The sequence below is a fragment of the Macrosteles quadrilineatus genome, unplaced genomic scaffold, assembly GCF_028750875.1.
Source record: "Macrosteles quadrilineatus isolate MER2022 unplaced genomic scaffold, UCM_ALF_1.0 Scaffold_9__3_contigs__length_116548681, whole genome shotgun sequence".
NCBI classification, from domain to species: Eukaryota; Metazoa; Arthropoda; class Insecta; order Hemiptera; family Cicadellidae; genus Macrosteles; species Macrosteles quadrilineatus.
The window spans coordinates 46,258,464-46,282,922 of NW_026542602.1; the positions used below are offsets into that span (position 1 = coordinate 46,258,464).

At 34.1% G+C, this 24,459-nt stretch overlaps 1 protein-coding gene across 4 annotated transcripts; it reads left to right on the plus strand.

Moving 5' to 3' along the window:
- Window positions 1-3,928: 3,928 nt before the first annotated feature.
- On the plus strand, window positions 3,929-16,378 carry LOC129002337 (zinc finger protein 668-like). Of its 4 annotated transcripts, none has more exons than XM_054430068.1 (2): window positions 3,929-4,947; window positions 11,107-13,862. In XM_054430068.1, the coding sequence occupies exons 1-2, from the start codon at window positions 4,941-4,943 to the stop codon at window positions 12,441-12,443; spliced, it is 1,344 nt and encodes a 447-aa protein (XP_054286043.1). In that variant the 5' UTR covers window positions 3,929-4,940; the 3' UTR covers window positions 12,444-13,862. The 4 variants fall into 4 exon arrangements, with proteins under 4 accessions (XP_054286043.1, XP_054286044.1, XP_054286045.1 ...); XM_054430069.1 differs by lacking the exon at window positions 11,107-13,862 and adding an exon at window positions 14,628-16,378 and having other exon boundaries at window positions 3,949-4,817; XM_054430070.1 differs by lacking the exon at window positions 11,107-13,862 and adding an exon at window positions 14,628-16,378 and having other exon boundaries at window positions 3,950-4,947.
- The last annotated feature ends 8,081 nt before the right edge of the window (window positions 16,379-24,459 follow it).

Sequence of the window (24,459 nt, forward strand, 5' to 3'; positions counted from 1 at the left end):
TGTGAACTGAACGTTATTTTTATTAAATGTGGTTATATTTGATGAGTACAGTAACTGTTATTTCTACACACTTAAAAAATATTTTTTACCTTGCAGATAAATAACACTGGAGACTGACCTAAGGTAGGCTTTAATTGCTGATATGCTGTTGTGTTAATTCAAGCCAAATAAATTGTAATAAAAATGTAATTGCAAAACAAATGTATACTCCAGTGAATGATAGAGTGTAAACTTCTTGAATGCATAGTAATAATAATACAATTTGCTAGAATTGACTGGAGCTTGTAGTAAGGACGTATCTGTATCTTAAAAGCAATGCTATGACAAATAAACTTAACTTGGCTAGGTGTCAACAATTAACTGGCCGAGTAGTCAAAAGTGTCACTATCCCTGACAGAAAGCAACAACATTAATGATTAATAGCATTCTTTTAATGATGCATGAAGCTAGAGAATATTATAGGCTATTATATATTAAGTTTCACCTCAAATATTTGTTAAAAAGAGCACAAACGTTGGGGATTTCAGCACTAACGATTGGTATACCATTTCCGACGTTAGTGCTTTATTTTTTGGACTGGGGGGGGGGGGCTAAATCCATCCACAGTTTTTTAATAGCCTACACTTGAACCAAAAGAGCACTAACGTTGGGGATTTCAGCACTAACGATTGGTACCATTTTTGACTCAATTTTTTGTCCTGATTGACGTTAGTGCTTAAATGGGGGGGCCAACTTTATGGACCTTTACCATACGAGTCCGGTAAACACATTTTGGACGAGTGACATACAATATTTTACGCCATACTTCTAAATCCATACAAATCCTTATACAGGGTTAGTAAAAAGTCTGGAGTCCCCCTGTTAATTTTTTAACGGCCCATACTAGAAAAAAATAAACTCGGCACACCTTTATGGCATGTTATGAAGTACTTTTTGGGCATAAACGCCACTTAGTGTACATCCCCAAAATCGGGGATTTTGGGGAAAACTCAAAAATTTGAAATAGTAAGGCCCATCGAGGGACCCTTCAATTTGAAGGTCCTGGTAAAGGAAAACCAAAAACGGAATCTAAAGGTCTCTATCTCAATCCAGTAAAAAATGGCAGTCAATTAAAATTACTCGATGGGCCTTACTATTTGAAATTGTTGAGTTTCCCCCATTTTGGGGATGATGTACACCAAGTGGCGGTTATTATGCCCAAAAAGTACTACATAACATGCCATAATGGTGTGCCGAGTTTAGTTTTTCTAGTATGGACCGTTAACAAATTAACAGGGGGTCTTCAGCCTTTTTACTAACCCTGTATATTACCACCGACTAGAGGAGTAACAATCACTACTCATAACCTTTAATAAGAAAGATTGTGTTACTTTTTCTTTTATAATCTAACCACTCTCACTCATTGCCAAATACAGTATACAGGGTGATTGAAAAGTCTGGGTACGGCTCAATATTTTAAAAAATAATGCAGATAGAGCTAAAATACTTGGTACAAAGTTACAGGGCATAAACTCTATTTTAACACATATTCATAGATCCAATAACTCTTCAGAGGGACGTCCCACAAGGAGTCAGAAGAAAATCTTAAATGGAAGCATAGTTCAATATGCACATCAAATTAAAGGTCTTTTTTAGTAGAATACAATGCCGCAAACCGCACTTAAAAAGGTTGATCCTGCGCAAAATGGCAGATAGATTTCTTGAATCCGCCATTTTGAATCTTTGAACGGCTGCCATTTTTTACTCAGGCATTCTTTTGAGCTTGAATTTACGGCATCGTAATCTAAAAGTGAAGACCTTTAATTTGATGTGCATATCGACCACTGAGCTAAAATTATAACTGGAGGTAGCACTGCCATGGCAGAAGTCTGTCAAAAGCGTGTCGCTGATTTTGTTAGGTTGGTATAGCAGTAAGTTTTCTTATCATAGCAATGACATGGCTTCTTATAACTAGGTTGGTATAGCAGTGAGTATTTTTGTCATACTTGAATACTTTTAATACTTTAATAATTTTCTTTGAAATGGCGACCATACAAAGTAGGTATTTTAAGCCAAGTATAATAATAGTTATAGCAATAATATGGCTTCTTATGACACCCACCTCACGCAAACATGGCGGCTGGCGACACGCATCTTTGACATTCAGTGCTACCTCCAGTTAGAATTATAGCTCAGTGATATCGACCTATTCTTAGGTTAACAATTTTCTTCCGATTCCTGCTGTGCCCCCTGAGGAGAAAGCGTATAATAGCAATGTAAATTAAATTAATCTTTGAACAACTGTAATTTTAGGCAGGATCAACCTTTTGAAGTGCGGTTTGCGGCATTGTATTCTACTAAAAAAGGCCTTTAATTTGATGTGCATATTGACCTATGCTTCCATTTAAGATTTTCTTCTGCCTCCTGGCGGGCCGTCCCCCTGAGGAGGTAGCGGATCACTGGATATGTGTTAAGATAGATTTATATGCCTTATAACTTGATTCCAAGTTTTGTAGGTCTACGTTTATTATTTTTCAAAATATTAAGCCGTACCCAGACTTTTCAATCACCCCGTATAATCAGCTGGTTGGTGTCCGGTAGGCGGTAATAGTATATTACGTTACTAGTCCTGAAAATAAGTGTTTACCGGACGAGTGTGGTCGTTCCCGTGCGAGACGAAGTCGAGTACGGGATTACCATACGAGTCCGGTACACACATTTTGGACGAGTTACGTACGATAGTTTACGCCATACTACTTAATCCGTACAAATCCTTATATATTTCCACCAACTAAAGGACTAAAACTCACTAGTCATAACCTCTGAGAGAGGTTATGTTTTTGTTTATAAACACTAATTGCCACGAAAATCTATATAAATAAAATTAGAGTTTTGTCTGTACATTGCTTAGAATAATGAACTTTTTGGTTATTTTTACATTTCATAGGTCAGAGAAACCGAATCAAACCTTATCTCAATTTCTGTCTGTCTGTCTGTCTGTCTGTCTGTCTGTCTATCTGTCATTCTCTTGGTAACGCTAAAATACGCACTTTATTACAACTACTCCTCAATAACTATAGCACTGTCCCGCCTGAAACTTATTTTCCAAATACTATACATATATGAGATGGTTTTAGACGTATTTCATCGAATATGAGACAGTTAGATATTTAACAGTAAACCCTTGAAAATCAAGTTTTTGTCGATTTTTGACGTGGAATTTCTGGAAGCCCATGTTAACCTTATGAGAAATGAAATTATTGAATCTTAACAGCTGTTTCAATTAAACAAGTTGGTTCTGTTCTGTGATGTTCAATAGCATTAAAGTTACAAGGATTACCAACAGGGTGCAGCACTAGCACTATTATTTCTTTTACATTTATGACAACAGCTAATTTGCAACCTGGAGGCGAGTGAGCGTAGCGAACGAGCTAACCTGAAGGCAAGTGAGCGTAGCGAACGAGCTAACCTGAAGGAAAGTGAGCGCAGCGAACGAGCTCCAACATACAGGTGAGTGAGCGTAGCGAACGAACTTCAACCAGGACGTGATTGAGCCATGCAAACGAGATCAGATAGTAAAAATAAAAGTAAGCCTACCGTTATAGGATCGACCGGCAGACACAGAGGTAATTTAACCTTTTATTGATTGTCATACCGATCCGGAACAACAAAAAACAACATAAAATGAAGCTATGTATAATAGTTTGGCCAGCATATCTTAAAATATGCAAACCAACTGCTGTTCTTTATATAAGAAGGTTTCAACTGAATATTATAAGATCCCCGTGCGTAGAACGGGTACACAGCTAGTACAGTATAATCAGCTGATTGGTGTCCGGTAAAACTCATTGCAGAACAGTATTACGCAATGAAACCCCATTTGAATAAGCTGGCGGCAAACAGCTGTTTTCTGGACTAAATCCTTGCGTGGAAAGTAGTGATGTGACGAGTTGAGTTGGCGAGTCGAGTTGACTCGAGTCAAGACCCGAGTCGAGTCAACTCAATTCCAACTCGAGTTCTTTTACGAACTCGTACGGAGATTGCCGAAGCTACACGAACTCGTAACGTTACGAGTCCGACTCGCAAAAGCCGAGTCAAGAAACCGAACTCATACGGAGAAAGCCGAACCTTAACGAACTCGGGACGTAACGAGTTGACTCGAGTTTACTCGCACTCGCTTTCGGCCAATAGCGTCACAGCTTTACGAGTCAACTCGCATAGATTCAACGCTATTGGCCGGTACCGAGTCGGCCGACTCGCAAAACTAACGAACTCGTACGGAGAATGCCGAACTCACACGAACTCGGAACGTCTCGAGTCGAGTCGAGTCGACTCGTAAAGCTGACACGCTATTGGCCGGTACCGAGTCGGCCGACTCGCAAAACTAACGAACTCATACGGAGAATGCCGAACTCACACGAACTCGGAACGTCTCGAGTCGAGTCGAGTCGACTCGTAAAGCTGACACGCTATTGGCCGGTACCGAGTCGGCCGACTCGCAAAACTAACGAACTCGTACGGAGAATGCCGAACTCACACGAACTCGGAACGTCTCGAGTTGAGTCTGACTCGACTCGTAACTCGAGTTCACGGCAGTTGGCGAGTCGAGTCACTCGAGTCAGGAAAGTACCCGACTCCACTCGTCACATCACTAGTGGAAAGTTCATCAAAATAATGTAGTGTGGCGTAAAATTTTTCAGTGGATCAGTTTCGGAGTGGGATCGGACGATTTAATCGGTTTGTTTGTTTGTTTGGTTGTCGTTGCCTCTGTGCTGTGGTGCGTGAGCTGGGCCTGTGGACTGTTTGTTTTGTTGTTCCTGTTATGATTTTGTGGCAAGGTTAGGTTAGGATTATCATGTTTGTGTATGAAGTTCTAAAAGTTTTGTACAATTAGGCTGGTATTTTCTTTTAACTTCAATGAACCATTAGTAAGACGTTGGAATCCTTGGCCTACCATCAGAATGATAAGTAATATTTTAATTTAATGTTAGCTATCGTCGTCTAGTCCTAACCGTGGTTTGGTGGTGGATTGTGCGTGCAATTTAAACATGACACAAAGCTTAAAACGTATGCTACAATGTTGCAGATTTAGGCTATGTAGGCCTACGTTTCCGCAGAGAACCAATGAAACGCTATATTTTCGGATAAAATCCTCATTTGATTTAAATACTAAGGCCTAACTTATTGTAGGCCTAGCAGATATAACTTAGGCCTAGGCTAGTTTTCACGCGATATGAAATCGATAGTGTTGTAGGCCTATAAGCCAGGCCTAGGCAACGAATATTTTAGTAGGCTAGGCTACCTATTTGTTAAGATTGAGAGGCCTGTACCGAATTTGAAAAAAAAAAAATGTTTTTCTCATAATTTGGCCTATTTTCAACACTTTTTACATTTGGAATTTTTGGGGCAAACGCCTATTTCACCCTGAAAATCGCGTTTAAAAATAGCTAAAATTCTAAAAATCTGAGTTTTTTTACTCTTAACGTGTTTTTACTATTAAGTTAGGCCTAGGCCTACTTAGGACATTTGACTTTTCCCCTCTGGCACTTTTTCGGCAACTGCCGATTTACCCAGGTTTGAAAAATCATAAAAAACTACAGAGTGCCGAAAATGTCCGGCCCGCTCCTTCACCAAACTAACTTGGGATATAACTTAATCCAACCTAACCTAGGCCTACTTAACCTTAACTAACCTAAACCGACCTAACCCATGCTTAGGTTAGCAATGCCGAAACTGACGGATTATTTGTTACCAAGGTTAGGCTAAGTTAGGTTAGATTGGATTAGATTGTATTTAGGTAAAGGAGTGGGCCGGGCATTTTCAGGTCTTTGCAGTTTTTATGAAATTTCTAACTCGATTTTCTGTTTAAAAACGGCAGTTGCCGAAAAAGTGCCAGAGGTAAAAAGTATTTAAAATGTCATAAATAATTTAGTAAAAACACATTGAAAGTATAGCCTAAAAATAACTTAAAAGTTAATAACATAACAATTAACGCTGATTTTGAGCATTTTTGCTATTTTTAAACGTGTTTTTCAGGGTTAAATTAGTCGTTTGCGCCAAATGTAAAAAGTGTTCAAAATAGGCCAAACAATGAGACAAATTCTTTTTTCAACATGTTAGAATGCCCTAAAGTAAACAAATACCAACATTTTAAGCCTTAGGCCTAAGTTAGGGTTTTAAGTTAGGTTCTTTTCAAGAAGACTCTTTCAATAACGTGTTTTTACTATTAATTTAGGCCTAGGCCTACTTAGGACATTTGACTTTTCCCCTCTGGCACTTTTTCGGCAACTGCCGTTTTTACCCAGGTTTGAAAAATCAAAAAAACCACAAAGTGCCGAAAATGCCCGGCCCGCTCCTTTACCAAACTAACTTAGGATATAACTTAATCCAACCTAACCTAGGCCTACTTAACCTTAACTAACCTAAACCAACCTAACCCATGCTTAGGTTAGCAATGCCGAAACTGACGGATTATTTGTTACCAAGGTTAGGCTAAGTTAGGTTAGGTTGGTTGGATTAGATTGTATTTAGGTAAAGGAGTGGACCGGGCATTTTCAGGTCTTTGCAGTTTTTATGAAATTTCTAACTCGATTTTCTGTTTAAAAACGGGGCAGTTGCCGAAAAAGTGCCAGAGGTAAAAAGTATTTAAAATGTCATAAATAATAGTAAAAACACATTAAAAGTATAGCCTAAAAAATAACTTAAAAGTTAATAACATAATAACATAACAATTAACGCTGATTTTTAGCATTTTTGCTATTTTTAAACGTGTTTTTCAGGGTGAAATTAGTCGTTTGCGCCAAATGTAAAAAGTGTTCAAAATAGGCCAAACAATGAGACAAATTCTTTTTGCAACATGTTAGAATGCCCCAAAGTAAACAAATACCAACATTTTAAGCCTTAGGCCTAAGTTAGGGTTTTAAGTTAGGTTCTTTTCAAGAAGACTCTTTCAAGTTTGGCTTGGTTTTAACTTAGCTTAACTTATGATAGGTAAGTTAGAGCCAGGTACACTTCCATATCTGTTGGTACAAACTACTGAATGAGTAATATTGATTATTCAATTGTTTAATTCGATATATCGTTTGGTTAGTTAGGTTAGGTTAACCTTACCTAACTAACCAAACGATATATCGAACAATCGATATATCGATCGATATTTTCATTCGGTTGTTTATGCCAACAGATATGGAAGTGTGCCCTTAGAGCCTATTAACTTAATAACAATTATAGGGTCTAAGGCGATAGGGATTTATAAAAACAAAAGTTGATAGGCCTAGGTCTACTGATGTTTTTTAAATTTTCAGGTATTAATGCCGAACTTCAACCTGACGCTAGAACGTTAGTTACAACTTAGGCTGATGATTATTTAACGTATTTATATATATTTTTATAGGCCTAGCTCTGAATTCAAAACTCAGCAATTTTTTTCTGGAAAAGCAGAAACATTTTAGCTTATTTGCCCATTAGTTGTGGGTAGGCCTACTCTTATTATGCAGAATTCACGGCGAATTCAACTGTAAACTAATAACTTTTCAAAAGCTTGACAAACCCTGATAACCTGAAAACTAGTTTGGTTCAACCTGACGCTAGAACGTTAGTTACAACTTAGGCTGATGATTATTTAACGTATTTATATATATTTTTATAGGCCTAGCTCTGAATTCAAAACTCAGCAATTTTTTTCTGGAAAAGCAGAAACATTTTAGCTTATTTGCCCATTAGTTGTGGGTAGGCCTACTCATGCAGAATTCACGGCGAATTCAACTGTAAACTAATAACTTTTCAAAAGCTTGACAAACCCTGATAACCTGAAAACTAGTTTGGCCTAATCTTATACCTGTTGGGTTTGGTTTGGTGAAAGTTAGTTTGTAGTTAATCCAACCTAACCAAACCCAACGCTTTGTTGATCTTTTAGGATTTGTTATTGACGTTCTAGGACCCTGAGTCCACCCATATCTCACAATACAACAATCTCATAATATAAGGCTAACTTTACCTGACCTGACCTTACCTAACAAAGTGCCGGGTTTGGCTAGGTTAACTCAGGTTCTAGTTAACCTAGAACCTAAACCAATCTAACCGAATCCAACGCTTTGTTGATTGTCGTGCTAGGGCCCTGAGTCTTACAAACATTATTATGATAACCCGACCTAACATAATCGCTGCAGTATGCTAAATACCTGGCGGTTATGTACATGTAGCAGCTAGCAGCGTGGACACATTCAACTCAATCCTCGTCGAGGCAGAACTCAAAGGCCGCTAATCATAATCATGTCTAATATGGACAGTAAGTTGATAAAAGTTTGTTCATTCCCATTATTTAGTTATTTTTGGTCCTCGGTAAATGAAATCCTTTTAAAATAAGTGGCCTCCGGATAGTTCCAAAGTACACAAAAAACCTTATAATTAAGTTAATCTTATTTAACCTAAACCCAACGCTTTATTAGGTTAGCTTAACTTAAATCATTAGGTTAACTAGTTTTCTGGTTATCAGGCATTTGGCGGGTTTTTACACCACAGGTACAATCCCGCAGAGAATAGACCTATGTGACATATATTTAAGTCCAAGCGTTCGCTGGAGATGTTAACGATTTCGGCATGTCAAATATATCCCAGAGTCCGCAAAAGATGTTCACTATTCCACCGTAAACATAGGACATGTTAAAGATTGCTCCGCGGTCTCGGAGATAAGCCGCGCGACCGCGGGAGACAGAGATTACAACCCCACAAACACGGACGCTTACGATTTTGTCTTCACCGAGAATAATATCGTTCTTTTTTGCCCCGATCACAGAAGTCGTTTGGACCAATTAGTAAAATATAATGTATAATATAATTATATAATGTATTTTATACAAAAATAGTAGGCCTCCTAAATAAAAAAATTGAAAGAAGTGTCAGAAAAAACCTGATTGTATTACTTCTTGGAGTGCTGCTCGTGCTTATTTTGAATCTCCAACTCATTAAAACTTAAAATGTTAAAAGCTTAAAGGAAAACTTAATTTATCATCATTCAATTTTTCTCAAATACAAAAATAGATTACATTTAAAATAGTTGAAGTAAGCTCATTTAATCAGTGATACAAAATACATTAAAAGCGTATATTTCTTTTTAGTTCTAATCACTGTTTAGGGATACTTTTTTAATAAACACCATGTTACCCTGTTTAAATTAATTTAAAAAATAAAATGATTTTAAACAGGGTAGGCCTACTATGGTATTTATTATTTCAATATGTGCATCGCTGGTCCATATCAATGAAAAATTTAATGCTATTGGGATAGTGAACGTCTTTAACTATTACATTAGAATATTTAAGTTTTAGGTTGTTTAAAGCTTAAGCATAAGCATTTATCACAAAACGTGGTATTGATACTGTTAGCACCGCAAGGAAGATGTGCTGCAATCTACAAGATCTATAATGCTCTGCTTTGTGGCACCGAAGTCTCCTACAGCAGCCCTAGTTCCTCACAAGATTGATTAGCTGATGGAGGTTTTTATCCTCAATTCCCATTTGGTACCTACTAAAATAAAAAATATATTACTGAGTAAATTGTATTTTAATTCAACATCACTGTAGCTGAATAGCTACAGTGCTCACTTATTAAGATGGTCTGAACCTGAGAAAAGTCAGTAGCTTTTTGAAGGCTAGAAACTAGATCCAGCTGTCCTTAATCATTTGGCTAGAAAATGGTTCTAGCTAAAAAAAACCTAATTTTAGTCAGCAACATAGTTCGCAGATCATCTCACTACATTTTACTCACACTCAGCTTAAATACGCACTCAAGTCTTAATTATAGCAGGGCCGTCCCATGGTTGGCGGCGCCCGGAGCAAACATGGTCGTGGCACCCCCTTTTCCCACCAGTAATAGTCGCATTCGCATATTTTTGATACTACGTTGATACAAATATGCCGCGGTTGCCCCCCCCCCCCCCCTTCGGACGGCCCTGATTATAGTCATAATTTGTAAGTAAACTAAAATGAAAAAAAAATCATAGATAATTGATTAAATATAATTTGCATTGTCACAAAAAATAGGAACAATTTTAGGTTAAAAACACACTCTTCAGTGTTAGAGCCATCACATTTATATTAGAAAAATAAGTGCAAGGTTATTTTGTTACATTCAAGCATCTTATAGTTTTGTTTTGTTTTTTTTTTCTTCTACTGAAGGAAAATATTTATTTCTATCAATTTAATAAAAATTAGAAACAGTAAAAGCGAGTTCAGAAAAATAGGCAGTGTAGGTGTGGAGAATATTCTAATACTCAATAGTATTTTTCAGTTGGAGATGGACCTGGCGTGTTTATATGTCAGTGTGGAAAGACTTATAAATACAAACGGTCACTCAGCCTACATCAGAAGACGGACTGTGGTGTAGAGCCTCAATACGCATGTCCAGTGTGCAGTTATAAGGCTAAACAGAAGGTACATCTACAGAGACATTACGCTGTCAAACATGCAGAGGCATGCTTAATCCAGGAGTTGGTGAAGCTGCAGTGATTTTTTATGTCACACTTGTAAAATGAGCACAGAATAATGTGTCACTTGTTTACAAAATAAATATTCATAAACCTTATGATCTGTTCATTAACCCTTTTATCCTATTGATTTTTCTTTCACTAAGCAATACACTTAAATAATTAATAGAGAAGATTGCAATTTTCTTCAACTAAAAATCAATAAAAGTTAGTGTGTAAAGTTAGAAAAGGTTTAAACTTGTTGTTTTTGCTACTGGTGTGAGTTTTATATTTGCCATTTTCTTTAATTACAACCGTAGAGAACAGGATGGAACAGACGGAAGATTAAAAACATGGATTTGTTTTTTTACTGTTTATACCACTCGGAAACCAAAGTAAAAAGTTTTTATTGATGATTTTTGATCTGTGATTATTTTTGTCAGTTTTATTGTGTGTTCAAAGTGGCGTTCCTACCACATACTACCTTACTATTTCTTCTTCTTGTCCTACAACTATGAGTTAGTTTTCTCCTTAATAATGGGATTACTGTAATTTAACGTCAGTTGAGTTTTGACAAGTAGTATAGTTGTTATTTATTACAGATACATGCATATTTGAGCATAAGAAGATATTTAAACTATAACATATTTATATTTTGTTTCCAGAATGCAGAATGATAATTTCATCTGTAAAATCTCTTCTAGAAGAACCAGATTTGCAAGAAACAGAAACACAGTCAATGGTTGCAGTGCCGATTCCTTCAGCAGAAAACACATTTTTGGATTTAAATGCATCTGTTACTTTTGAAGATGAAAGCAGCATACCACAATCTCCTGTAGATGCCAACCTAAATGAGGATTCAAATGCGTTTGAAAGTGTCTATGTTCCATTGCCTGTAGACCTATATGAAAATGAAGGTACAAGGGAAGGTAGTATTAGCTGTCAGGATCAAGATTTGTCTAAAACAGAGCATCCCACAGGTATCCGTTGTTGTGATGAAAAAGGAAATTATTTGGTTGAACTCTCTCCTGTGAAGCTAGTAAATGTTGATCAAATATTAAAGAGTTCTAAACCCGGGGAAAATATGAAACAGGATATCCAAACACAAGGAACTGATGTAGTCAACCCCTCTGCAGTAGCAGCAGGTGAGGAGTCACAGAAAACAGAAAATGGTGCGAATAGGAGAAGATCGTTTAGAAAAAGAACAAGACCTAACCTTTTATATGTTGCTGATGAAGTAACAAACTACCTCTATCAGAGGAAGTATAGAAAACGAAATTGGGCGCAATGGAACAACAAAGTATCCGCTCATCTCTTGAAGACGATGAGCAGTAGTCAAGTAACCAAACACACTGATCAAGAAAGTACGATGGAAACAGAAATTGCAGATTCCTCTATATCTATGTCAGAGAAAACGATAAAAAGTGAGCCATCTGTTTCAAAAACAAAACTCAACAGGATAGGACAAAAACGAGGTAGAAAAAGGAAAAATGCGGTGATAACCGTTAAGACTGATTCATCTGTATCAATACCAGAGAAATCAATAAAAAATGAGCCATATGTTTCCGAAGAAGAACTAAAGACAGGTCAGAAAAAAGTGCAAAAAAAGCACTTGGAAAAGAACACAGTAAAAGCAGAAAACACCTCATCCGTATCAATCCCAGAGGAAAATATAAAAAGTGAGCCTTCTGTTTCAAATGCAGTAACTAAGCCCTATAGCAATGCAAAATTAAAAACACTCCAAAAACCAAAAGCACATGGTGGAAAACCTAACTTTAAATGTGAACAGTGTGGAAAGAAATATTACTATTTGCGAGGTTTAAGGCAACATTTACGCTTGGAATGTAACATCCCACCTCAGTTCCCTTGTCCTTATTGTCCTGCACAATATAGATATCGTCATGCTATAAAGGATCACGTAAATAGCAAACATCCGATGGCCTACCCAAAATGGTATGTAAATCATTTTGTTTTACAACCGAATTCTGCTAATCCAAAATAGGTGGGACCAGGAACAGTTCGGATTACTCAACTGTTTGAATCAGCCTGGAAATTAATCAGATAGATAATAAACAATATTTTGTTAAGCTGCTCCTTCAATAGCGACAATATTGTGATTATCTCCTGCTATCAAAACAATATCGTGACAATTTTTCACAATTCCAGCGCTACCTTGATAGTCTTCCAAGATCACATTCTGTTTACTACATGACTACAAGAAGAGGTGTTCCATTAATGAAGACCTTAAAAAATAACCAACAAATCACTGTTAATTAATTGGGGCTTGGTTATGGGCTATTGGCGATTATTCTTGATTTTTCTGGGCCCATTCAAAACTTACACTTAAAATATTTGGTTTTCTACGTTAAAAACTTATGGCAAAACATAGACCTTTATTTGAAATTAAATACAGTAAACTTTTTGTATTAGCATGTAACTGATGTACGACCATTTAAAGACAAAGAAGGAAAAACCTTCTGGTTATGGGCATTGGTTGTAATGTAATTTCTGTGCCAAGTTAGTGACTATCAAGTATTGGAACCATATTAACCTTGTTTGATTTTTACTTAAAACTGTTTGAAAAATTTTAAGTCCATAGACAGACCTGATTCTCAATTTTGAACTTTACGTTGATAATTGCTTATTTTTCTAGTCTTTTTCCAAGTTGATTTTCGATATGTTTCTCTTTTTTAGCCTTATAACATGTATTTAGCGTATAAAGACAGTGTTAACATTGCTTAGACTGATGCTTTTATGCAATATTGATTAGTTGTTTTCTGAATCCTATAATTATTATAATTAATATTATTGTTAATGTATTATTATTACTCTTTTGTAATCATTTTTCAGATTGTTAGCTCCACAAATAAAACTTAAGTTGTGGACCTTACGCTATTAAATTTATATTTACAATTTTGTATTTAGTAATTCTTCCACAATCCAGTTTTTGTTGAGATTTTTACAGTGTTGTTAGAACTTTAAGAAACGAGCATTGAAGTAAAACATAAAAATTATGTAAAACATGTAACTGTAAATATTATCCATTTAAGGTAGTTATTTCTAAGATTCTGTTTTCTACAATATTGGTATTAAGGTTTTATAATTGTTTTCTTGTATGGTAAATGTTGATTGTAATGTATACCTTATTGGAATTATTGTATTCCCATCACACAGCATTAACTTATTTATTTCTTTGAATACATTTTTAATGGTATGTTATTGTTTATCTTTGTGCGTCTCAGGTTGTGAAGGTGGGACATAAAAAATAATGTATTTATGTTAAAAAGTGTCAACTGATACAGTAGCAATGGTAGGTTGATTTCTTTGTGAGTTTAGTACATTAAAATGTTTGTATTACTTTTCTAGAACATTAGCGGTATCTTTTTTGATTGTTATATTAATATATGACTTTATAATATAACGCACAAGTGTATTATTCACCTATTTCGTCCCAATTTTGGAATGTTAACTTGACTATGACCCTAGTTTTGTACTGGGCGAGTGCATGAGGTTGTGATGCATATAAAGCTTCTGTAGAAAAGGAGAGCTACAACACATTGATCATAGAGTAAACATTTTGTCAGTTATTTGTTAAAACACTCTATCATTGCTTGACCATTTTTTTTATCTTAAAAATTAGCTTTCTGTCAGAATAAAATTACAGTACAACTTTTTTGTTGTTTGTCCCAAAACCATTTCCTCTGTTTTAGGGGGACAGCTGTAGTTTTCAATAAATATTATATTGTTTGAAACTGGTTTTTTTATAATCCCCTTTTACCACATTATTTATTTTACAAATTTTTAATATATGTAAGGATAAGTATCTAGAGTTGTATTATTGTTCTACTTGACTAATGATATCAAAGTTTGAATTCTTAGATCGTAGTTATTGAATTACTACCGATATATATACATATATATATAATCATATCATGTATATGATCATATTTGTACACAAGTTACTGTAAGTTGAAAGTTTACTTAATCAAAATTAAGTTTATTTCATATACAACAAAAAAAGTTAAGAATAAAGTAATTTCAAAGTTGGTGTTGGTAATGGGGTGGTGCTTAAAAGCTCCAGTAAAAAATAATCCATTCCTTTGATAATGTTTAGGTGATTATCTTTATAAACTTGGATAAATACACTCTTCATCCATATTTCTTCTGACACTTATTTTGCTTTCAGATAATGAAAAAGTGACAGAAGACAAACAAAAAATTGTCCCTGATCTTTCAATCTCCCCAACTCCATTCCTTGGATTCAGTTCACCGAAGAAGATTTGTAGTTCAGCTAAAAACAGTTCACCGATGAAAAAAGAAGGACTCAAGAAGCCAGAACTTACACCTGTTCGCGTTAGTCAACCTCGCACGACCAAGAGCCGAGCTTCTCTTGTCTGGCAGAAATATGCCGTTAAAGAAGAACCCTCTGATGAACTCCAAACAAAGAAGCCGCCGAAGGAAAAAGCTGGCTCAACCACCACTACTAAACCAAAAGTAGGAAAGATTGTGACAAAGGCAGAGGAGGACACGACTGTCAATGGTGATGAAACTGAATCAGAGAAAGAAAAATTAGCTGTTATCAAGAAAGCAAAAAAAATTAGAGTTAAAGATATAAAACATAAACCTTCCACATCCACAGCTCCTAATAAAAACTTGAAAAAGAAACGCAAGCGCACTTTTAAAGCCGTTGGTAAGGGCTTCAAGTGCGACCAATGTGGGAAATCTTACAAGTATTTGAGAGGAATGAGGCAACATCAAAAACTTGAGTGCAATGTAGAACCTCAGTTCCCATGCCCATACTGTCCCAACAAGTTTCGTTATCGTCACGGAATACGAGAACACGTTCGTGTCCATCACGAACAAGCATTTCCTAAGTGGTATGCCGCCCATTATGTAATGCGGTTTTTAAAGCAATCACAAACTAGCACTAGTGAACAAGAGTAATGCGGTTGTTGAAGCATTGAGTATCATTCTTTAAAATTAGTGTTACTCCTGAATAGAGGTGTTTATGTATTTTTGGTTTTGTGGTTTATTTCTTACATGGAGTGAACTATTTGAATATATTTTTGTCTCACAGTGAAGTGAGTAGTAGATTAGCAAATCTGTAATATTTTTTGTAGGATAGTAAGATATATATATATATATATATATTTGATTAAAGCATTTGTATACTTTATCAAACTTTTACATTTTTACCATTGTTTGCCGTTATACCACTTTTGCTACACAGTTTAAATTTCCTCTTTGCTTCTACAACAAAGGCACCTAGTGGGTGTTATTTCATTACTAGAAATCTTTGGTGTTTTAAAATATTAATCTTTTAGTTAAGTGCATAGGATTGGTATTTGACATTTCCTCACTTTAGGTGTAAACTAAACATGTTTTAGTAGTTTGCACATTTTCCAATAACTGCACCATTTATTACCCTTTTCTTCGATTAAGCTTGGCCACCAATTTTATGTATATTTTGAAATAAGAGTATTTTTTATTGTGTGTGAATATTTGAATATGTAACAATTTATTGGTGTATTTGAATACCTTATATGCAAACTTTCTTTGTCTGTATTAAGCCTTATGATTGTAATTCAAAATAAAAAGTCCTGTATAGAATTGACTGTAGAAATTGTATATCTACTCAACGTAATTTAGATAAGTCTGTTGTAACGCGTTTGTTATCTAGAAATAACTAGAGAGTGTCTTGGTCAATTCCTGGTTTAGAATTTTTTTTTTTTTTACGATTTGAATATTAAATCCAGAAAGGTTTGAAATGGTTATGGCAATATAGTATTTACTTAGTTTTGTATCTACAGTGAGTTATAACAGCTTTAGATGTTATTTGATTATGAATAATTAAATGTGCAGGCCATTGTATATTTTTGTCACTCAGGGTAGTTTTAGTTATTTAGTCTGAGATTAAAAATGAAGTTCTACTATTAATGTTAATTTTTTCAACCCTGTGAACCCTTTGGATAACACATTGATTGGTTTTTTTTACTATATTTCTAATATATCACTTTACCGACCTTCCACCTAAAAATCATATTTCTCTTTAAACAAGTTTTTGATTGATTTTTTACTATATGTAACTTATTATATTTTAAGCATTTTCAACTTCAGTATAACTAAGAAGTAATTTAAAATATGTCAAATTAAAACATTAAAAACTTGCCTGTCTCAAAATGTAGTTCACAAATATACCAGCACATTTGCAGAAATAGATGACTGCAAATATTTTTGCTAATAATTTTGTTATTTTTTTACAATTTTACTTTTATAGATTTAATCACACTTGCTTGCTCAAAGGTACAAAGCAATTCATAAAGCCTAAAGAATATAGGTACTCAAGCAGGCAACTTCCACTAGGTGGGCCTCTGCTTTCACCAAGATCTGCCAGACGGACAAACTTGTCATAAATAGAACACCCTATGGGATTTTGAACCAACAAATTACGATGCCTTGCTCTGTAATTGATCAAACCGAACCCATAAAAGCTATTTTTGAAGTCGTGTGTGCAAGTGTGTTTGTACATGAATGTGTGCAGAACCGTGGTCTGATTTTTTTTTAATTTGATGTGTGGGTACTAATCTATAGTATTAGTATCTATATTTATTTAGGTTTTTTTTTAATTTTGATTTTTAATAGTATTATTTATAAAATAACAGAAAAATCAATTTTTTCTAAGATGGCCCAATTGGTTTTGATTAAAATTTAGTATGTTATAGTCTCTTGACTATATAAACAAGATGGTATCACCTCAACTGCTGTAAATTTTTCCAGAAAAATGAAATTTAAAAAATGAGATAAAAAGAACTGACCAATTTTGATTGAAACTGTGGTAGGCCTATGTTATAGTCTTCTCCAGTGCCGGCCCTTGAGATTGCAGGGCCCAAGGCGAAGTTCAATAGCGAGCCTCTCTTAATACCTGAAATACTGCTTTGGCCCCTGAGAAGCGCAGGGCCCCAGGGGACGCCTTGTTCGCCTTTATGTAGGGCCGCCTCTGCTTCTAACTCTAAACAATACAGTACCGGTACATCCCCCATTGCTGAAAAATTACGGTTCAAAAGCTATTGTAACTTATGTGATTTTTCCATGGAAAATCTCATAAAATAACAAAAAAATCTGATTTAAAATAAACTTTACCAATTTTCATTTAAGCTTAGTAGTTTATGATTCTTATAATTTAAAACAGAATGTTACAACTCCCATTGCTGTAAAAATTACTTTTCTAGGGTTTTTGCAAATTATTAAAAAAATAAAAATACCATACTTACTCCCGTTTGACCCGTTTGATAAGGGTTGTTGGCAAAGCTGATGGGAGAAAGTATGTGTCAGATTGCTGATAGCGTTTATTTCCATTATTTATGATTATCTGTATTACTGGTTCCAAAGTCCATACAGATTTTATAGTACACAGTATCTCGGCAAGAAACTAGCATAGAAAAGGAAGTTTCTTTATAATTAGGGACATTTTAGGCGTTAGACTCTATTCTGTGGTTCCTAACAAATATTTCCCCGTAGTATATAAAATTTTTTGTGGTGGGGGATAATTGTCTTAAATATGAATACTTTAAACAATGGCGACCATGCAAAGGTAGGTATTTTAAGTGAATGGAGATAAGTGTAGGATAAGTGGCTCGATCTTGTAATCTTGTTACTGACAAAGGCTGACATTTTGATATTGGAAAAATATTGTATTTACAGTATATATATTTATGTTTTTAAAGGTGGGAAAGTTTCTTGTATTAAAACTTAGAAAAGAGATTAGGTTAATCCTTTAAAAACAGGTGCCTTTGGATAGTTTAATTTAGTAGCGTATCAACATAGTGGAGAGATTCGATATTGATTTATATGGGGGTTTATCTGTTTGACCATGAAACCTTATCTAAAACTAAAATCTTTTTCCCAGTAAAATTTTATCAGCATAGAATAAAAAATGTAAGACATCCGAAATTCAATTCGGTAAAATTGTAAATCCGGTTTTCCAGTTTGTGGACTATTGGTATATTTCTATTGACACAGAATAATTGTTCATGTGAAGGTTTCTTAAATTCTTTTGACTAAGGAAAATATTTCTTAGGCCTCTCAGTAGTTTTTCTGGCATTACTGTAGACTGATTTACCTTAATCGTTTCAATAAAATTGATCTAATAAAGACTATTTCAAACACCTAACACATTTTTTGTCTTTCAGACGATGAGAATAATAAAGAACCAAGGGGACGTCGGAAGAGTAGCCGCTCACGTCGTAAAAGCGAGACATATGTCAGCGTAGAGTGTCGATATCGCAATATAAAAAGTCATAAGAAAATTAAAAAGCTGCCGATTGTTGAAATAAAACAAGAGCCTACAGATGAGGAAATAAATTTGGATTCTGCAATTCCAGAACATTCAAACTATAAGTCTTCTTCTCCAGCCAGATCGATCCTTTCAAAAACCTCTGAGAGCCCCCAAGAAAGAAAGAAAGGCTCCAAGAAAATTCATAAACAAAAAATCAAAACAGAATCAGAGAAGCTAACTTCTGATCTTTCAATTTCCAAGAAATCAAACTCTAGATCTCCATCCCCAGGTAAATCTACATCATACACAACAACCCCAAAAGATACCCTTGAGGAGAAAGACGACTCTACAAAAACTTCTGAATCCCCTAAGATCAAAACAGAACCACCAGATGAACCTTCAACGAGTTCCCAATTTGAACCTGAATACCCATCCTTCAGTGGGGATTTGGAAGATACTAACAACACAATTTCTACAGAAAACGAATCTGAGGTCCCACTACCAGCACCTTCTGTTAAAAAAAGAAGAAAAAAACATGTTGCCTGGCCGGGAGGACACAAGTGCGAGTTTTGTGGACGAACCTACAAATATCGCAAAGGCATGCTTCAACATCAGAGGCTAGAATGCAATCAAGAACCTCAATTTCCATGTCCATACTGCCCTTTGAAATTCCGATATCGACATCAAATCCGAAACCACGTCCACGGTGAGCATACCCAAGCATTTGCACGATGGTATAGTATGTTCTACCAGTCCTCTAAATTGTCAAGGAAAAGGAAAACAGATTGAGTAAAACCATGTCATATACAAACTTAATTTATGAGGCTTTTGGAAAGATTGCCTAAGAGTCACGGACTTGCAGGTTCTGTAACCATAATCTCATTAAATTGGAAATATAATTCACAGGCAAGCACTACAATTGTATAACAGTGAAGTAAGAGGTTTTTAAGTAAATAAAGCTTCAAAAGGTCATAAGCTAGTTTAGTATTGTAGAAACAGCAGCTTGAATATTTGTGAACTTCACTTTTTATTTAAAAAAAATCCCAGATACAATTCAGTTGCATTCTTTAAAGAATGGATTTGCAATCATATTTTATACATAATATAAATAAGAAAATACATAAATTTATTTCACAACTTTTTGTAAGTTTTCAGAAAACAAAAAATTGTAAATGTGAATAAACTTGAGTATATACAAAATATTGTTTATTTGACAAGTTTGTTGCAGTTTAAATATTTGTTAGGGTTTGTTTTATTTTATTTATTTACTAACAGCATATTAATAGATAATTAAGTTACCTTTATTATTACTCGTATTTAGTTACCAATATGTTGCAATAGCTAAGCAAAACAGCTTTTGGAGATTTAAATTAATGACTTAGTTGTTGTTTTACAGTTTTTTTAGTAGGCCTACCAACATAATATTCTATATATAACAATACATATAAGATTCAGGATAGTATTTTGCTACTATTGTATAGTAAAACGTTTTGTTGGATTTGTGGTTTTGTTTAGAATTAGTGTAAATAAATGTTAGTGTCGTAACATTATGTCATATTAGTGTTGTTACATTTATATTTTCCAATACAAATATTTAATAGTTTATATTTTAATATAGCAAATTTTACTTGTGATTTTAAAGGTGTACATTATTACTAGAGCAGCTATCCATTTGCTGAATTTTGAAACTAATTTTTGTTTGTTTTAACTATTGTCAAGTAATAATATTATCTAAAAGTTTTAATAAAACTTAGAGCATGTATGTAGTGTTTATTGTGACAAACATAGTTGTAAAATATATTGTAACCTAAATGTACATGATATAAAGTTTCATGTTATTACATATAATCTAGTAATGTTTAATTGTTTCTTATGTTGGTCTATGTTTGCTATATTCATTGAATAAAAATACAATAATAAATACAAAAACTCATATAGAACTGTAAATTTACAATTAATTATCTTTGAGTGGCCAATTACAACTAATTGTTAGACTCCTCATTATATCATTAACATCTTAAGGAATTATTTTAGAAACTTACTGACTAAACACCTCTATATGCTAAAATAGTATTTAGTATAATGTTAAGCATTTCTATTTACAATTGAAATGCAAACTTTTGAAATTATTTTTAACTAAAAATTGTTTGTGTTACTAATATACCTGAAAGTTAATAGTTCACTGTAAACATCAATTAAGTATGTTATAAATGTTCCCTTAAAATGTCTATAGCGGTTGTATTTTTAACATTATTTCTGAAGAAGGACTTTGACAACCAGCAAAGATTGGGAAATGGATTGGTAATGAGAATAATTTGGTAAAATGATCCTCCGTAGCACAAAGAATAGCATTACCAATAAAGGAGTAGGTCTATGGTTTATTTCTTGGTAGCTTAGTTTATAATACGTTAATACTATATTATCGATTTATTTTTTGTTTTTAGTGGTATTTCTGGTACCATTTAATATTGTTTCACAACTAATATACTAAATGTGTTGGTAAACTTTTTTGGATGTTTTGTGTGTATTTTCAGGGTGCACTTTGATGGTAAATAAATCTTTCTGTTATTATTTTATGTTATTCCTTCATCCCATAACTTGCTATTTATTAATATAACAAGCAAAAAATGTATTTTATATGGTCTCACTCTTCAGCATTGCAATATTTTATCAGTAAAATAGAGAAATAAAAAATATCTGTAACAGTCGGTCATATTACTTATAAGTCTAATGGAAACATCTTAAAGCAGCGTATCAATAAATACTGCTATAACACTCTAATTTTAACTAAACTATCAAAATTTAGTTTTATTAGGTTTATTTACTATTTGTTTTTGTCTCTACTGTAAAGAAAAATAAAAATATTCTGACTTCTACTTTTATATATTTAAATATTGTATTTAAATATATTTACTCCTTGCAATGCTCTCAAAATGAATTCTTTACAAATTTTGGTTGTCCCTAGGTTTGAAGAACTTGGAAGGCAATAATAATATAGAACAGAGCTTTGGCAGTGGAAGCTTGGTGTTAAAGAAATATTTAAGTGGGCCCTGTAAAATAAAAAATTATCCCCAGAAGTCCTTATGGGACGTCCTTGGTACTGTTTGAAGTTCTTCCAGACTGAAATACCTTTAATATAATGATTAATAACCAATCTTAATCTACACTGAATTTAACCTGCTCACTACTACACTAGAATTTAGTGTTGCACTTCAAAGGTGAATCTTTTGTAGTGGCCTGTGACTTACTGAATTGTACTATTATTGCACCAGATAACCAATATTGCTAATAATGAATTACCAAGGTTATTGAGAACTAAAAAGTGAGTAACAATTTGATTTATTGTACAGTTTTAACGAGTTATACAATTGATTGTACCTAATAATTGCTTGTTATGTTTATATACAATAATGAATGACCTCGAGTGCTACAATCAATTTATTTGAAGTCTTTGTTTAAGAATGTGAAATGGATCTATCAAAAGGGAAGATACGCGGTTACACACTGATCGCGAATGTGTCAACGGAAGAGTGATATTTAATTTAATTGTTTGAGATGACCAGTACCAAGCAAATCTTGTTCGTTGGCCAACGATTCAAAAACGAAGGTCGAGTCTTGCAGTCCAACTGATTAAACAATATTGTGCTTAATCGTAGTAATATGTATTGGAATGTTGCTTATTATTTTATGGCTAATTTGGTACTATGGCGGTTCATCTATTTTATAAACTGTCACAACCTCCGATAACACCTCCGTATCAAGTCGAACCAGCTACCTGCTCCCACCTTTGATATTACTTTAATTTCCCCCAAATAAAATACTGACTGTGGCACTCTTAAATGTATTACCCTTTAATATTCAATAATGAACTTCGATAACAACTTTGCAATAAATACCAATGCTATAAAAATCTTATAAAGTAACTCTGAACTATCCTACAAAAACATTTTCATCTATTTAATTTTAATACTATTAGATTATCACAGCTTAATGAATAATACAGATTGTTACGCTATGAATGGATATGAAAAATCATCAAATTGAGATCGAACCTGGAAACATGTGCTTATTTAACAGGTACTAACAAAATACAACAGGAAATTTACCACATGTGCGACTCACTGAAACTAATATATATCAATAAATAACACAAATTACTTACAGATTTCGGACGTCCACAAAAACACTGATACACATACAGGGATAAGGATGGGGAATTGTAACTAGACGGTTTATTGAAAGAAACGCGATCGATTTGATTCTTGTGACAAACGTGAAATTTTCAAATGGCGGATTGTGTTGATCGGCAAAAACAAACTTTTTACAACTTGTTTCACAAACAAAACTGATTCTATTTTCTACTCGCGTTGCAATTCCCTTCGGGATATAGGCTAAACGATTTTCAGAAAATAAAGATTTATCCGACCAACACCGCGAAATGAATTTAATTTGCACGAAACGAAAGTTTTACCAACTAGCTACGTTGGAGACAAGGGAGGAACAGACAGACTATTTGCTGGCGGCTTGGGTCTACCCCTTCCACTTTGTGTGGTTAGATAGAATTGTGGGTATGTGATCAGCTGACTATTTGTTGCGTCTGCTACACGTTAATTCGTTGTTTATACTACGAATCGGTAGACTACTCTGATGAAAATTTTTACTGAAATAAAACTGAATAATAAGATGTTTGATTCTCTATTGATCATATAGTTTACAGATAATCTCAAAATTACAGACATTAGAAGATCAAAGACATGAAATTGTCATAAAATATTAAAAACTTACTTAGTTTTAAACCAGAGATTGACTTCTTTTCAGATTTATGGTTTAATTTTCTCCTCTTGTTCCTTGGCTTTTTAGGTTATTAAGTTTTGAATCGAACTTTCTTTGAAAAGTACCTTGGAAGTCAAAGTGCAACTATTTTGTTGTTGTTGTTACTGTAGTCAGATATTCAACAAATAATTTTAAACAAAAACTTTGTTTATTTTCCATAGTTTTGCACTTGGGCTACTTTAAAATATAATAATCTTAACAATCTTCAATTACCTTACTGATGGTTTTATACACAAAATTTTATTTTTAAGTAGAACAGAACATTATCTCTCCTCATAATGTAGTTAAAAAGAGTTACCGCTAAAAAATAAACATATACAGACACATACCGACTCAAAAGTGTAAATATAGTCTATCAAGACTGATTAAAAATACTTATTCAAGTTGTTTTTCAGCAAATACTGTGATTGACTATTTTTATCAACGCATAAATTACCTTATGTTAGTATGTCTGTAGGTGAACCTCTACTAATAGCTCCATAGCGCAAGATGTGACTGAACAGACAAGAAGAGGGTGTCTTCAGTAAGACATCACCAGTATGAATATAGCATTCTTCCTAGGTTTCCTAACCCATGTCCATAAAGGCTAAGGAAAAACCATACTCAATGAACAGTATAATACAGTACAGTCAATGATAAAACTCACCTTGATTATCACTTACAGTACCATCATCAGCTCCCTCTAATGTCTCAATATTTGATTTAGTTGAAGGGATGGCTACATTCAAGATTTTCTTAGGTCATCACTTCAGTGTTCATTTTTACAAACAACTATTCATACGTGTCCATTGTAACCATCTTTTAAATTCAAGCATTTCTTTATTTTATTAGAGGTTAAAGTGGAAAAAAATTGTTTTTTGCCTTTTAGTTATTGAAAGTTGTTGCCACAGCAACCAATTGGTTTGCCAAC